The sequence below is a fragment of the Elgaria multicarinata genome, chromosome 5, assembly GCF_023053635.1.
Source record: "Elgaria multicarinata webbii isolate HBS135686 ecotype San Diego chromosome 5, rElgMul1.1.pri, whole genome shotgun sequence".
In the NCBI taxonomy this organism is placed as follows: Eukaryota; Metazoa; Chordata; class Lepidosauria; order Squamata; family Anguidae; genus Elgaria; species Elgaria multicarinata.
In genome coordinates, this window is record NC_086175.1 from 90,285,988 (window position 1) to 90,303,344 (window position 17,357).

A 17,357-nucleotide genomic window follows, 5' to 3' on the forward strand; every position below is an offset into this window, starting at 1 on the left:
ATCTGCTGAATAAAGCCCTGTGGATTAAACAACAGACCTCTTTATTGTCTCACATCTCAGTGGGAGGGCTTGAAATCACAACACCTGAAATGGTTGCCTCAGGAGTTACCTTCCACTGCCTCTTAGGGGCATTCTAATGTACCCCGAATGATTAATCTACCCTGCCGCCTAGGGCATTCTGTATACAGGCAGAATATAAATTAAACATACAAATAAACAATAAAGGCATTTGCAACCCATTCTGCATTGGATTTATTTTTATTGTATTTATTATTACAGTTATGTACCACCTTTTTTTCCTCTTGCAAGAAAGCCCAGGTGGCTTACGTGGTCCTCCTCCACTCCATCTTTATCTTCACAATAATCTGTTGAGGTGGGTTAGTCTGAGAGTCAGTGACTGGTCCAAAGTCATCCAGTGAGCTTCATGGCTAAGTGTGGACTAGATCCCAGATTGCCGAAGTCCCAATTGAACACTCTAACCACTACACACAATGTCATCATCCATTTTTCAATGAACAGTCAGAGTATGTCATTGCTTTTGAGACTATGGATTTCTTCCTCTGCTACATTGTTCATACTTCTGTGCTCAAAGTGGGTTGGTGCCACTATCTCAATTTCTTCACCAGAAGTCTTTTTCCCCTCAAGATTCAGTTTTGTCTTCTGAAAAAGTTTGGTTTTCAAACACAAGAGGAAAACAGTCATCAGGATAAGGAATAGAACCAGAGGATAGAATATAATGAAATAGTACAGCGAAGGAGATGAACAGATCTGGGTAGAGCTGGTTGATGCTGCAAGAAACAAAATAAAACAAAGCATTTAATTTCTTGTATCTATATAATTTGCAAAAAGGTTAAATAGAGTATTAAAAATAGATTTACACAATCTTCATTCTAACAGATGTGCAGATTTTCAAGTGAAGCATCTGGGCCAGCTATCACGCAGGTGCATAATAGAAGGCACAGATTGGCATGTGTTTGCACTACAATTTTGCCACCCTTTTATAATTTGCCAGCATCTGCCAACAATGTCTTTCTACCTGCATTGAGCAGGGGGTTGGACTCGATGACCTTATGGCCCCTTCCAACTCTACTATTCTATTACTCTATGACAATTTTCATAGGCCAAATAGGTAAGAGTCACTGCAAAATTATAAATAGACACAAATCAAATATTAAAATTCAGTATGAGAACATTTCAGTTTCCCAAGACATTATGAAGCAGACCTTAAATATCATCATACTCTCACTCCCCCACCCAAAAAAATTGAATTGAAATTCATTAGCAAATTTGACATTGTGGGCCTTGGACTCGGCAAAGACTGGGAGTGGCTGAAGAAAGTAATTGTCCCTCTTTAGGTATGTACTTATGCTTTATAACATGAATCAATTCTCGTTTCTTTTCCTGTGAAGATGGCAGGAGGAAATACTCATTATTACTTCTCTCATTGTTAACTCAGCTATGTTCCCCCTTCTTTCTGTTATAATTGAAATAAAAAACGAAACACCACAGCATAGGACTGAAATGTCATTTTGTCTTTCTTCTGTGTTCTGTCTCTACTTGTAGCTCCTTCTAGCATGAACACTGATGGTGCTATATAAATAAATAAATAAATAAATAAATAAATAATAATAATAATAATAACAACCCTATCTTGGTTCCATAGCCACGTCCCCTTGCTCATTCTTTCATTCCCAGTATAACTAAGCAGCAGAAGGAAAAGTATATAACGTGTATTTTCATTCTTTCATCAGATGGAACAGTTTCTACTTAGGCTGTTTTACTCTAAGTGTTCTAGAAATAGAATTAGTTTCTTTGATTCTTTAGTGATCTTGTTATACTATTACATATGTTCTTTTGTTGCCTTTATTATTATTTTTCTTTATTTTGGAAGTAAAATAAAATTTCATTATCTATGTCTATCATCTATCATCTATCATCTATCGGCAAAGGTACTGCCAGAAAGATAAAGGCCATATCATCTTTGCTACAGTTATGACTTTTTGACTGTGTTCTCACAACACATTAACCCACACTCAGTGGTTGAGCATGGGTTGCTGTTGAACCATGGACTGTTTGTTGAACTGTGGGTTATCATGTTGTCTGAAAGGACATTTACTGCAGGGTGGCTTGTTAACCACCCTGAAGAAGCCAAGAAACCACAGGTTCTCAAGATGGTTTGTTCGAGAAAAATAAGCCACACTGTATGGTTAACAAGTCACCCTGCAGAAAATGTCCTAGGTTCAGACAACACGCTAACCCACAGTTCAACAAACAACTCACAGTGCAATAACAACTACTGAGTATGGGTTAATGTGTTGCATGTACAGACCCTGTGTGTCAGAGAACTGTTCACCTTGTTTTGGTACCACAGAGAATTCTCCAAAACATTATTCCCAAATAGCCAACTCTGAACTCAAAATGCCCAGTCTGGACCCTTCACCAGTGCTTCCTTATTGTGCCCTATAGCCCAGCTGTTCCAAATTTGCTTCCACAAAGGAGTAGTGTGCATGCAAGGAAGATTTTTTAAACTATGAAGCCAGAGATCAAACAGCAAGGGATCCATGCTCATGTACCTATTGCACTAGCTTGTTTGTGCTACACATCTATTGAAGGCAGACCCAACTGAAACACCAGTCAAGTGTGGAGGCTAGTATGGGCAAGTCCTGCTTCATTTTGGCATACCCAGGATCACTTTTCAATTAGATGTAAGGCTGGAGAAAGTGACAAACATACAGGAGTCAGATGAACATTACCTGAAGGAAGCACAATAAGACTGCTATATCCGGATTGACTTGACGCATGCTGAACCTGTGCACCACTACAGTCGATGTCCTGCCATTCATCCACCTGGCAGTAGAACAGTCCAGCATCAACCATTTCCACATTCTGCAGCGTCAGGCGAAAGTCGCCAACAGAAAGGCCGTGGGGCCGCAACCTCCTTGCCGCCTTCCCACTGCCATACTCAATGACTCCGTTGTTTTTAATTGTCACCAGGGTTTCAGTTTTGGAATGTCCTGACACTTTAAACCAGCTGATGGAGAAATGGGAGGTGGGCTGTACTGGGCTCTGCAGGATACATTTCAGGGTCACGTCCTCCTTTTCAGTGGCAGTCATGCTGTGGTTTGTTCCTTCAACGCGTGGTTTATTTTCTGGTGGTAAAGAAGAAGAAGCTTGATTGGGGATATTATTTCACACCTAACAGACTCATCACTCTAGGAAGTAAATAACGGGCTCAAGTTAAAGGAAGCCAGATTCCGGCTGGACATCACGAAAAACTTCCTAACTGTTAGAGCAGTGCGACGGTGGAATCAGTTACCTAGGGAGGTTGTGGGCTCTCCCACACTAGAGGCCTTCAAGAGACAGCTGGACAACCATCTGTCAGGGATGCTTTAGGGTGGATTCCTGCATCGAGCAGGGGGTTGGACTTGATGGCCTTGTAGGCCCCTTCCAACTCTGCTATTCTATGATTCTATAAGTCTTCAGCAGTACTGCCCCCATCCTGTTCCAATAGCTGTTCCAAGCCACCTGTTATAAATTGATGAGGTCACTGATGCCAAGTATTCTTGTTTGAGTTTTGTTTTAGGGAAGACACTACTTGCTTAAGAAGTTACTCACTTCCTTCCAGTGTCTAGACAAGCACTGTGAGGAAATGGTGCCCGCAAGCTTTGCCTTCCGATAGCAGGCTGGTGTTTACTCCTGAGTAGATCTCAGGAGTAAATACCCTGCCAGGCATTTAATGGTATATGATGAGGAATCTATGCCTGCTGTTTGAGAACAGGTCTGTTAGGGAAAACATTGTTTATTTAAATTGTTTTTAACTGGTTTCATTTTTCTATGTTAAAATTTTTAGACTTTTTTTGTTGTATTTTGCATTCCTATGAATTGTTGTAAAGCTTCAGCTTTGTGGTGATATATAAGTGAAGTAAACAAACAACAACAAGAATCTGCTTATGTGCAAGTATTGGAGGTCTACACATTTGCCTGGATTACTCATCCCAGCCCCCGTCTTTATGGGGGCACTTTGGTGCCACAAAACGCCTTGTGCCCACACTTGCTTTCCTTCCTGACATCTGCATGGGAACGAAGGCAAGTGTGAATTTTCCGGCCCTGCGCCTCTGGAAAAGTAAAACAAAATTAAAATGGGGGGGGGAGGAATAGGGCCACAGTTACAAATAATAAAAATAAGAACGGGGGGGGGGGAGGAACAAGGCAACAGAAGAGGACGCGACTGGGTGAACCACTTCTCCTCCCTCTGGCTGCCCGTTCCTTCCCCCCTTTTTAATTTTATAATCTCTATCTGTGGAGCTCCACAGATACAATTAATAAAAACAAAAATGGGTGGAGGGAAAGAACGAGGCAGCCAGAGGAGGACATGAGAGGGACTGGGCAAACCACGTCTCCTCCCTCTGGCTGCCCGTTTCTCCCCAACCACCCCCATTCTTTTTATTTTTCTTATCTGTATCTTTAGAGCTCTGCAGATATAGATAATATTTTTAAAAAAGGGCGGGGGAGGATCAGCCCGTTCCTCTCCTCCCCCCCCTTTTTTTCTTTTACTGTTCCAGAGGCGTGGGTCGCCCATGCTGACCACTCAGGAGGCGCCATGGGCTCAGCTGCCAAAAAAGTCACAGTAAGTGCCCGACTTTTTTGGAGCGAAGTTTCCATGGTTTGCCCCGGATGGCTTCTCAATGGTGGCTGCATCAGGTAGATGACTTGCCACTACTTCAAAGCAACCCCTGGGCAAACCCTTCATGAAGATGTGCCCCTAGTCTCTTTCACGCTATAGGCTGCTAAGTCTATGTGCAAGTAGACCTTCTGGCAAGCAGCCATCCCAACCTGCTATTTGTCTGTTTTTGTATCCAGATAGCCTGAGGCAACCTGTGGCGTTAATGCAAAAGCTAAAACAAAACATAAAATTATTCTCCCATGATGGAACAGAAGTGTTCTTTCCTTCTTTTGCGGGCAGATATGGAAGCCTATCACCCTTACAAAGCTATTCACATACATCAGGGCTGGGAAGTTTGTGACCTTACTACTCGGTCCATCTTCCCTCACCATTGGCTAGGCTGTTTGGGGCTGATAGAAAGTGGAGACACGACATTATCTGGAGGGCGACAGGTTCCCTGACCCTAACAGACATACTCATTGATGGCATCATACAGGCATACACCATGCACACAACATGGATAGAGATCTCATTTTTGGTGAAATATATTCTTCCCGAAAATATTTTAAATGGTGGTTTGACCAGTTGAGGATGGTGGCTCTGATGTCAGTGGGGCGATGAATCTGCTCTGGGTTTCAGTCAGAACTCTAAAGGAGCTACCCAAGGTAAAAAGCTTGGATAGCACCTTGGATAGCTCCGTTAGTGTTCTGACGGAAACCCGGAGCAGATTCTCCACCCCACTGACATTGGAGCCTCCAGTGGATTTGACTGAACTAATTCAGAAGCTTCAGTTCTTTTAAACAATTATGTCTGAAAAGGCCCTCCCAGTTTAGAATTATTTATGGGTTATCAGCAGCATAGTTCTGAGTAGGCCATAAATACAATGCTAAGGAGACTTTTCCAATTGATTTCAATGGAAAAATTCAACTCTGAATGAGTGTGTCCAGGATCACAACATTAATTGTCCTTTGACTATGAGGTTGTCTTAAGATTCAGCCTAATGGGTAATAGCTGCTAAATAAATGGGACCTGCAAAAAACGGTTGCAGTACATCCTCATGCCCCTAATGGTTAGTACCTAACAGTAGTGTTCCTGTTCAACGTTTGAGCCAGCTAAGCCAAGCCTTCCTCTAGAAAACTATAAGCTGTAAGGGGCAAGCCAATTCTCTCTCCCTGCCCCATTTCATGGGAGGCAAACTGGTGATGCACAGAGAATCTCTCTCTCTCTCTCTCTCTCTCTCTCTCTCTCTCTCACACACACACACACACACACACACACACACCTACCTACCTACCTACCTCACCCCTGGCAACACACACACACACACCTCAGACACAAAACTAAGCAAAAACAGACACCAGACTAACAATCTCACACATCCCTACCAGAAGGCAAAATATACAACATACACATACAAAATTCAAGCAAAAACACCCAACACCAAAACAAAACAATTTAATCAGCTAACAGAAAAAAACATTAAATAAAAAACTAAGCACCCACCCACGCACAGAGCACAGACAAAACACCCCCCTCAGTCCCCCACCCCCCGGGCATGTTCTCTACAACCTCCCAGATTTATATTTTTCTTTTTCGGTATGGCTGGGCATGCTTCAAAGCACTCAGCTGCAGCCATGCCCCATTTTTATTTGCCAAAAAATGCCTCTGGGGCACAGCACTGGCGACTGGCACTTCACTGTGCAGCATGCCAGCATCCCAGTATCCCCCCTTTTTTCTTTCTAAACTTTAAATGTTAAAAAGAGAGCAGGAGAGTCAGGGAGCGTGGCAAGCATCAAGGAGGTTGTCTGCAAGTCCATTGGTGCCCAGGAGTGCCACACTGAGGACCCCGGAGCTGCCTAGACACACACAGACATAATAATGCCACCATTTGGTTCAAATTGGAAGCCCCTCCCTCACAGCTGCACTTCATTGAATGGTTAGTGGAGCGGGAAAGCCTGCTGGGAGACCCAGTCACAAACTGGGTTACTCCTTTCTTAAAGAAATTGCTTAATTAGATGCTTACAGTGGTGCGGGAAGCTGCTTCTCTAATTAAAGCTGTAGCTGTTATTTGTTGCCTAGCAACATGTGAAGTTCTTCAACCTCCTAATGACTCCATTCAGCACTGGGTAATATGGTGGGTGCAAGGTTTTTACTGGAAACATCCACATAGTTCTACGGAATCAGTTTAGTCCAGGCAACTACATTCTAAGCCTGGCCAAAATTAGCCATGTTCTGACATCCCAATTGGATTACTGTAAGATGCTGGATGTGGGGCTGCCCTGGAACTCTGTTTGGAAACTACAATTGGCTCAAAACCACAGCAGCCAGATGACATACTGGACCAGGCCAGTTTTGAAAGAGTTACAGTTGCTCCTGGTCTGGTTCCAGACGCTGCTCTGAAAGTGCTGGTATTGACCTATAAAGCCTTCAATGGCTTAAGACCTGGATACCTTGAGGTCAAACTACACATTACTAGGGTGACCATATGAAAAGGAGGACAGGGCTCCTGTATCTTTAATGGTTGTATTGAAAAGGGAATTTCAGCAGGTGTCATTTGTATATATGGAGAACCTGGTGAAATTCCCTCTTCATCACAACAGTTAAAGCTGCAGGTGCCCTGCCCTCTTTTAAATCTGGTCACTCTAGTGTAGCTCCTGCAGCTTTAACTATTGTGATAAAGAAGAAATTTCACCAGGTTCTCCATATATACAAATGACACCTGCTGAAATTCCCTTTTCTATGCAACTGTTAAAGACATAGGAGCCCTGTCCTCCTTTTTCATATGGTCACCCTACACATTACATCAAGGACTCAGCATGCAGTTCTGTGTCTATTTTTGTTTTGCACTAAAGTATGAAAGTGGAGCGCCAATGGGAGCCAATACACACACAGAGAGGAGCTTCAAAACAAAAACAGATGCAAAGCTCCATGCAACACCTTTAACCACCTGCCCTGCGAGCAGGAGAGGCAGCCACCGCCAGGGAAGTTAACGGTCACCATCACGTTCTCCATCCAGTACTTGCTGTATCATGAAGCAGGGACTGGCCCCCTCTCCCCTCACAGAGGTCATCCCAACCAACTGCCCTGTAAATTATCATCATCTCTTCAAACAGTGGAGACTGGTGGCTCCGATGTCAGTGGGGCAGTGAATCCGCTCCGGCTTTCAGTTACAATCAATCAGAATTCTAAAGGAGCTATCCAACATTGGATGGCATTTTTTAGAGTTCTGGCTAGTTTGGGCTGAAACCCGGAGCAGATTTACTGCCCCACTGACATTGGATCCACCAGCATCCACTGCATGCTGTAAATTAATTAATTAAATATATTTGCTTGCATATATTGAGATCTGCCATAGAGGTCCTTCTGTGGGGCTCACCGCTATTGGAGTTGGAATAGGGTGAGGACAAGAGGCAGGGCCTTTTCTGTGATGGTTCTCTGCTTTGCAGCTCTCTCCACAGAGATGGTCATCTGTTGTTGTTTTGGTCCCAAGCGAAAACTTTTTTAGCTTTGTATTTTTAAGTTGAATTTTATTTGATGAGGCTCTTGCTGTGTTAATGTGGCTGATGTATTTTATGTACTGTTGTTGTTCAGATAGTTCATATTTAAGGGCCACTTTGGGAACTTTTTTGCTGAAGAATGGGCTATTAAATACTTAAATGTACATAACATAAAATGTTTCATTACCTGAAATCTTGAAACGCACTGTGGTATTTCCAGATTCCATCTTTCCCAGTTTGTTCCAGCTGCCATCTATTGACCAGATCGATTCATCTACTGTACAGTAATATTTACCCTGTACATCATAATCCGCTGACAAAATAAGCAGTTGGTACAGATGGTTGGAGACCTTCTCACTATGAAATCTAGATTTCTGATGGGGAGAACTGAATGCTTCCCCATATTCCACGACGTTACTATAATTGTTCCTTATAATCAGCCGGGGAGAGGCATCCATGGGAAGAGATGGTAGAAAATACCAGGAAACTTCTAATTGAGAATTCGCATTGGTCAATGACATGATTTTGCAATCAACAGCTGCGTTTTCATTGCTAGAGATTTCCAAAGTCTTTGCATCTGTGTTGACTCCAAGTCTGCTTTCTAGATTAAGAAGCCAAGAGAATAATTAGCTAATATTGTTGATGCCATTATGAAGATACCACATAAAACGTGAAATTGCCTACCAAAGCAACATCTGAAAAATGAAGCTTTGAGGTATTAAAGTGCAGGTGAGAACATTTGTGAAATACATTTTCCTGTTCAAGGATCATTCAAAGATTGCAAATCTGAACTGTTGAAGTGGTTAGTGAAAAGCCATACATAATACCAGTTTATTCTAGATATGAAAGCTTTTGTGGGGGGACAGGGTGGTGGAAAGACCAGAAAAAATGGGGATGGGGGGGAGAGAAAAAACCATTTCTTCTCAAATTATTTTAAAAAAACAATCCCTGAAAAGAACATGTGTGTGTGTTTAATCTGTTCCCATTCCCACCACCAGTTTTTCTTGGGGTTCCCCCCCCCACAGGCCTTCACATCTCTAATTCTATATCAAGTGCACCATCAGAAATTTATCTCCAGCTTTGCTACTGTAGAGGCAGTAATTTTATTTATTTATTTTTTACTCTCTTCAACAGCCCTCTTTAGGCATTCATCCCCCACATGATTAAAATTGTGGGAGGGGGCAAGTAGGGCCCCCTTTTGGACACATGGCTTTCGCTGCTGTCCACACATTTAAGGATGAGCCCTGAAGTGAGGCACCTGCTGAATGCACACGGGTTCCCCATGTGGTTTAGAACTCTCCATGATCAGGTCCTACATCATACAAGGGACCAAAGTATACATGTTCAAAGCTCTTATTCTTAAACCCATGGACAATGGTGATAAGGAATGCAATGGAGGGGCTGCTCGCTGGCCCTACTCTCCCACTCAGAGAACTCTAATCACATGATTGAGAGCCAGTGTGGTGTAGTGGCTAAAGTATTGGACTGGCAGTCGGGAGATCCAGGTTCTAGTCCCCACTCAGCCATGGAAACCCAATGGGTGACATTGGGCCAGTCACAGACTCTCAGTCCAACCTACCTCACAGGGTTGTTGTTGTTAGGATAAAACGGAGAGGAAGAGGATTAGGTACGCTGCCTTGGGTTTCTTACCAGGAAAAAGGTGGAATATAAATGCAATAATAATAATGTGCTCCTTCTCCTTAAATTTTTTTTTTTAAAAAAATGGCGGGCACGATGACCTCTTCTTCCTGGGATGTCATGTGCTGCGTGTAGACAGAGGGGGAGATCTCATGATAACCATATTACGAGAGCCTTCCCCCTCCGTTGCAATAGACCCGATAGGTGTAGCCATGGCCATTGAAATTGAAAGGGTATTTGTAACCATTGCTTATACAAAACTGCATGTGGATCATTTGCAGATCACTTGCCTCTGAGTCTCCTCCACAATTAGTGCATAACATATCTTGGGAGTGGAGGGTGGGGGAGGGAGAAAAGAAAAGAACAAAAGATCACACTAGCACTTGTGCAAGAAGTCATGATGCACAAATGCATGGAACAGCATTAATATGTATTCCCCTCCCACTTATGGTTCTTTGTATCTAAAACTGTATTAGTTCTGTTAACCCTTCTAGGACTGGACCAGCCTAGAATTAACTAGCAATTCAATGTGCCCATTACCCTTCTCTTGTCCCAAATCAGCCAGTAAAAGTAAAAATATCTTAGGAATTCCTTGCAACAAGAACAAAAGAAAAGAAAAGAATATGAATCACCAAGTGATTCATATACAATTAGATTTAATTTTAAATTGTAGTAAAAAAAATCAATTTTGCCAACCCTCTGATTATTTGAATAATTTGTATGCCAGTTTCACTCAAACCATGCTGAAACAAGACTGTAATTCATTTAAAGTAATTTTGTTAGAGAGAGAGAGAGAGAGAGAGAGAGAGAGAGAGAGAGAGAGAGAGAGAGAGAGATTCAGTACTGGTTTTGGGATTCCAAAGAATAAATGTAATATCCACTATATATTAATTTGCTGTACTTCTCCTGATAGCTCTGAACTAGGTCATCTAATTTGCTGTACACACAGAGACAGAGGAGGAAGGGAGGTTTAGAAACCACCACGCTCTTCAGGGGTAGTAGTGTGGGGGGAAGTATTTAATGTACCCCATTCTTAAACCTTTGGCAGTAATAATAAAGGCTCATCCAAAACCTCAAATCACAAGTTAGATATTCATATAAATGGTTTCATGCTCCTGTTGACTATAACCAAACCAGAGACAGTAAGTCTCTCTCCACTTAGTTTTTGCCAGGCTGGGTTTCAAAAATATCACTGAAGTAACTAAATATTTGTGATTGGAAGAAGACCTGAGGTCTGGAACATAATTGAGCACCATTTGCAACTCTCTCTCTCTCTCTCTCTCTGACCTTCTCTCATCCAGAGTATCTGTGTGTCCATCTGTCTATTTCTCCCTCCTCACAAGTCCAGCCTTTCATTTAATTTTCACTATTTCTGCACCTTGCCCTTTACATCCCCATAAAAAGGATTTAAGAGACATTGTTGCCGAGTTGAAAAAAATAATCAGGAAGGGCATGGAAGAATAGTGGCATTTGGCTGTTAACCTTTATATAGCAAGTGGAACTGCCAAATTTCTGATTTTCACAGGTTGCTATATCCGTGATGAGCAATGAAGAGATTTTACAACACCATTCCCCCAGCCTGGTGTGTTGGACTACCACTCTCATAATTCCAGCCAGCATGGCCAATAGTTAGGGATGCTGGGAGTTGTAGTCCAAAACATCTGGAGGGCGCCAGTCTGGGAGGAGCTGTTTTATGATATAATATTCTGAGGGCTGCAAGTGGTTATGGATAGGGCTGAGGACACCGCTGGCTTCTCAAGTCCCAAGATATAGGCAGAATTCCTCCCTTCCATTACACTCAGGTGTTCTGCAAGTAAAGAGACACAGAAAAAATGTTGTAATGGGAAAGTCTGCTCCATTTTGTTGCCACTGCTCTCATTAGATCCCAGAGCAGTGTATCTGATTTCCATCAGAAGTTGTCCATTATAAAAGCCGCTACAGTCATGCCAAAGTTAATCTCTCTAAAAAAAAGAAAAAGTTATTGCTTTTAAGTCTTCTGTCACCCACGGTGGCCTTGCTAAAGAGAGATGACATGAAAGGAGAAATCAAAAGCCACTTCAATTTAATTAACTGAGCACAATCTCCAAGTTTCCTCTCTTGCTTTGAACCGGGCTGCTGACAGCGCAGTCTCTCCTTTCTGCAGCAGCAAGTGAAGTATGCAAAAGAACCCAGCAGCTGCCTCAAATTATATGCACAGACTGCCAATGTGCATCTCTGCAAAAATCATTGTCGACCCACAGTGGGTGCAAAACCCCAAGTATGAGTCATTTCAAAAAATACCCAGCACCATTTCCCCCTTTCCTCAGCATCGATCAGACAGATTGTGAGCAGCTTTCGGTTTCTCCCACCCGATTAGGCTATTGCATATCCTTGGGAAGCAGAACACAGGTTTTTTAAAAGGCTGAGATGGGAATAACACATTACCTATGTTCCTTTTGCCATTTATATCATACATTGGGGCAGCTTCTCCTAGCACTTACCCATTCATGCATCCTAAAGAGGCCAACTTGTTTTTCTTCAGACCAGTGTAATGTTCCTTGTACGTTTGCAGTGCAATATCACTTTCAGGGGGAGTGGACTGAAGGCATAGGCGTGCGCAGCGCATTTTGTTAGGGTGTGCACCCAGATGATTTTTTTTAAGGCAGACATTAAAGGCATTATTTTTATTCATTTATTTATTAAACACTGTAGACACAGATGCCGTACTCTGCATTCAGCTTGCCTGACTGTGAGAGGGCCATTGCAGGTTGGGTGTGTGTGTGGAATGAGGAGATGCTCCTCAAGCCACAGCATTGGTGGGGCTTTGTAGTGACACTGGTTAGAGGAGGGGCTGACGAGGTGAGATTAGCATTCGGGAGGCCTCCTCCTGACCTCTTTGAAGCATGGCTCCCGGCAGAGGAGCTCCTGGCAGAGAAATTCCTTTTTGGCCCTGCTGCCAGGAACGATGGTGCGCTGTTGGTGATGGCAACAGTGGAGCAGCCAGAGGACAGCTGAGGACTGTTCCTGCAGCATCTGGATCTCCATCTGGAAAGCTAGTCAGTGGTCCTCTCCATTTGGTGCTTATTGCTTGAGACATTAGGGTGTGTCTGGGAACACCTGGCACACCCCTTGCTCATGCCTACTATTGAAGGATAAATGAAAAGCATGTGCAGGGTGCTGGGATAGGGAAAGCAGTGTGATTCTTAAGACCTGAATTCAGATCTACCATGGTAGTTAATGACACAAGAGTGGGAAACTGGAGATAGAGCTGGAGACTTCTGTCTGATGTGCAGCAGGAAGAAAATATTGCTCCATTGACTAGGCAAGAACAGCAGGAAAGGAAAGGCTCCTGGCATTTATCTGTTAGGTATGGCCAATCCAGAGGGTTCATGCTAGGGCTGATCCAAGACGTGGCAGGCCCACTGATGATCAGCATGTTTAGCCTTGAGAAGAGAAGACTGAGGGGTGCTGTTCCTTAAAATATGCATTTTTGGTGTGTATTTTTTAGTTCCAAATTGTATCACAAAATTGTGAAAAGGGCTTAATTGTATTCTAGTCCACCTATTAGTTTGGGAGGTGCATATAAAAATTGGGACTGAATGAATTTCTTATCTATTCCTACCTGGGAGTAAGTACCATTGAGCTCAGTGGGATGTACTTCTGAGTATAGTTACTGGGCACATAGTTAAATGATGGAATTTGCTACCACAAGATGTAGTGATGGTCACCAATTTGGAGGGATTTAAAAGAGGATTGGACAAATTCATGGAGGAGAAGGCTATCAATTAGTACTAGTCATGACAGATATATGCTACCACCAGTACTAGAGGCAGTATGCCTCTGTACAGCAGTTGCCGGGGAACATGGGTGGGTGGGTGCTGTTGCACTCATGTGCTACTTGTGGGTTTTGCACAGGCAGTTGGTTAGTTAAGAGCTTCGTGACTAAGGAGGGGCTGAACAAAAGTCACAGGGAACGTACGGAGGTCTCCATTGAAGGTTGAGGGAGAACTTGCCCAGAAGCCAATGGCAGTAAAGACAAGGGTTGACTGAAGTAATGGTTGCAAAACGCCTACCTGGCTTGGTGACCATTATCGCAACAGGATTAGATACTACTGCAGGTGCTTCTAAATCTCTGGCTCGCCCTGAGTTTCTCCAGACTTCTGCTTTGCATCTATACAGCCCTGCATCCTGCCATGTGGCACTGTGGATTAGGAGTTGGGATGAAAAGGAGGATTTAGCAATCTTTGTTTTCTTCTGGAAGTGCAAATGGGCTGAATTCCATACGATGGCACCTCCTGCAGTGACTTTGACCACTTGTTGGGAGCCACCTAGGCCTGAGCTGGGCTGGAAGTACCAGGTGATGGATATTGGCACTTTCGCCGTGATATTATTAGCAGACACCTTGCAGAACAATTCAAAATCTTCATGCAGCTTTACATTTGGAATTCTGCTGCTCAGGACAGCCTTCAAATTCAACCCTGTTAATTGAACGAAAATAATCGGCACCAGCACATTAACATCAGAGGGTCATTGTCAATAGCTTTCTCAGGCTGTCACCAAATTTTCATGTCTAGCAAATCTTGTTCATTTCACTTTTTAAAAAATAAAAATGTTATTTTGGATCCATATTTTAAACAAATAAATGCATATATTTAAATAAATGCATTTTTGTTAGATTCTGATTTAGTCATGCAATATGAAAAAGTTGGGGATTTATCCCAGCTTTTTCAAAGGGAGCGATGTCAACACGGCACTTCCACCACGTAGCGTCACTCTGTGCCAATCTGGGGCCAATCTGGAGGTGGAGCCTGGTGGAAGGCAACCAGCAATTGATTGCTTTCCACCAAGAGAGGGGGGGGCTCTGGGACCCAGATGGCCACCAAGAAACCCCGCACTCCCTCCTTGGCATCAGGATTACCCAATGCCCCAGGAGAGGGAAAGTGTGGGTTGAAGAGGGAGGCAGCACCAACCCAGCACTGTGAAGACAACCCCTGAGTTAACTAGAGGGTTGCTATATTTCCTCTGGTAGATATGCTTAGATCTACAGCACCCTTTCCCACCTGGGTGCCCTTCAGATGTGTTAAACTACAACTCCTATCATCCACATTAGTCCAACACAGCTGAAGGTCACCAGGTTGGGGAAGGCTGATATATATCTCCTGCTTCTCTAGAAACTCAAGTCACGCTGCTGAGCTAGGGGCAAATACCAGGAAACCACGGTAGTCTCCATCATATCACTCCCAATCTCATAAGTGGATGGCTTGCTGACCTGGATTATTTCCAAGTCAGCTGAGCCAAAATCACAAAAGCTTTACCTTAGGCCCATCCAGAAATAACCCAGCTCAATTGGAGCTCAATGAAGACTGCAGGAATGATGTACCAGGAGCACTTTGTATACACACTGACTGTGTAGTGATTAGGCTTGGCAAGTCCCAGAGCACTTTGAAGGAGCATGCAGGTTCCTCCAGAGGTACCCTTACAGCAAGTTAGAAAAAGCAAATGAACAAACAAAACATAAAAATACCACTGACCCAATGAAGGCTGATAGCTCCAATTTCTGTGGAGCTGTAGATCTATTCTGGGTTTCAGTCAGAACCAGCCAGAACTCTCAGATGCTATTTTGGGGGTTGGCTTTAGCACCATGGAAAGCTTCTTTAGAGTTCTGGTTGGTTCTGACTAAAACCCAGACTGGATTCAGGGCCCAGCTGATCACCTTCCTGCTGATCTTTTAACTGGAGATGCCAGCCATTAAACTGGGACCTCCTGCATGCAAAGCTCTGGTCCCTAGCCAAAATGTTATACCCAAGGGGTAGAAGGTTGTACATAGCACTTAGACAGAATAGCTAGAAGTAAAGGAAAGTTCAACTTACCCAGGGGTTGAACTTTCGTTGAGATTTCCTGAGTATGTTCCCAGCTCCTGCCCTTGGACCACTCTGTTAGTTCGCAGCGATATAGCCCTGTATCGTTTGTGGCCAACGTGTTGTAGATGGTCAAGGTAAATGCAGCAGAGTCCACCTTTTCTAATTGTAGCTCACCTTGAGCACTGCGCTCCACGTAGGAAGGGCCTATCTTTATCCTGCCATCTTGATCCATGCCGGCTATGAGCAGCGGAGGGCTCCCATCCTTCTGGATGTGCCACCAGTTCACAGACAGCAAATTTTCAGCTACACTCCCTTTGCAGCTGAAAGCCAAAGCTTCTCCTTCCATGATTGTTTCCTCTTTGACCCACACGAATAATTGCAAGTGGCTTTCTGTGAGCAAAGGAGAGTGAGTTACACAGATGGGTAAATTTGAATTAAAGGAAGAAAGGTACAGAACAGGCTTGCATTTTGACCCCTTGATAGTGGAACTTACTTCCAAGGCAGGTTAGATTGGCTTTTTCTCCATTGTCCTTTAGGCAGGCAGTTGATGTTTCTATTCCACTAGGCTTTTAATGTGCTTTGATTTTTATCTTGTTCTGGGTTTATCTAATTGGCTTTGAATGCTCTTTTTAATTGCATTGATGTTTTCTCATTGTAAATTGCATTGGAGGCTCTTTTTTAGAGCGGAAATGTGGTATAGAAATGCGAGTCAGCTGTGAATCGCCACTGTTGTTATATGATGCAGCCGCTGATTCACCGCCACAGCGGGGTAAAGAGGCAAAGATGTGCAGCAGAAAAGTCAGGGACTTTGCCTGACTTTTCCTGCCAGGGCAAGGTCTGTTCTCACGCCGGGGGCATTCCAGGGTGGAAGGTGACTTCCCACTGTCCACCAGAAGCCGGGTAAGGGAGAGGAGGCGGACCCAGCAAGCCAAATGGCTGCCAGAAAGCCCGCGTGGCCTCCTGTGTCAGGATTCCTCGATGCTAACCCACAGCAGCAAAAGTGCTTTTCTAATTATTATTTTTTTAAAAAAAAAAGCGGGAGCAACCTGGCGCCATCAAGGCAGCCCCCAGGAGGGATAACAAGGCTAACCTGCAAGCAGGGATGTTCATGAAATGGAAGGTATTGGGATCTTAGCTACCCATTACTCCTGAATGAAACTTATTCTATTCATGAACTACAGATGTTCCTGTATGCTTTTGCCACATGGAAATTTTTCAACAGCAGTTTGCTGAGGTTTTGTTTTTATTTGTTTTTAAAGAAACACAGAATCTGTACCCAAAGAGCTTTGTAAAAAGACACACAAAAATAAGACAGGAAATTGTGGAACAAATAAATGAATAGAAGGGGGATGAAAATAATGAAGGCATTGAAATGGAATAACTAAGAGTCAATGACCAACAAAGAAAAATGAAAGAGATAGCTTGGGTGTCATCACATCAAGCTGTTCCCACTTTGCAAACAGAGGCTGGAGTCAGACAATACTTTTTCAGAGAGCTGAAGTCAGTTTTGAAAGAGGCATCCTGGTGGGTATATCCTCCCACAACCTTTGATAAACAGAAACTTGGATCATTTCAAAAAGCTGCCCAACTTGTTTGACCACGGGAAATAGCAGGGAATGTGTTTTGCTACACCATCAGGAAGTGGTGGCTCCCTCAAATCATTTCCAATGCTTCCTGTTGTCTTTTCTCAATGGAAATAGGGTAGAGAAAAGGAGAGCA

At 43.4% G+C, this 17,357-nt stretch overlaps 1 protein-coding gene across 1 annotated transcript in view; it reads right to left on the minus strand.

Annotated features, from left to right (window-relative positions):
* Nucleotides 1-239: 239 nt before the first annotated feature.
* The window catches only part of CD101 (CD101 molecule), a 28,668-nt gene continuing 11,550 nt past the window's right edge, over nucleotides 240-17,357 (minus strand). Inside the window, exons 5-9 of the mRNA XM_063127602.1 lie at nucleotides 15,648-16,028; nucleotides 13,851-14,255; nucleotides 8,348-8,761; nucleotides 2,754-3,149; nucleotides 240-788 (exon numbers count right to left, since the gene is read on the minus strand). Coding sequence (XP_062983672.1) covers nucleotides 520-788; nucleotides 2,754-3,149; nucleotides 8,348-8,761; nucleotides 13,851-14,255; nucleotides 15,648-16,028 — 1,865 coding nt within the window. The 3' untranslated portion in view covers nucleotides 240-519. The remainder of the gene's footprint in view (nucleotides 789-2,753; nucleotides 3,150-8,347; nucleotides 8,762-13,850; nucleotides 14,256-15,647; nucleotides 16,029-17,357) is intronic.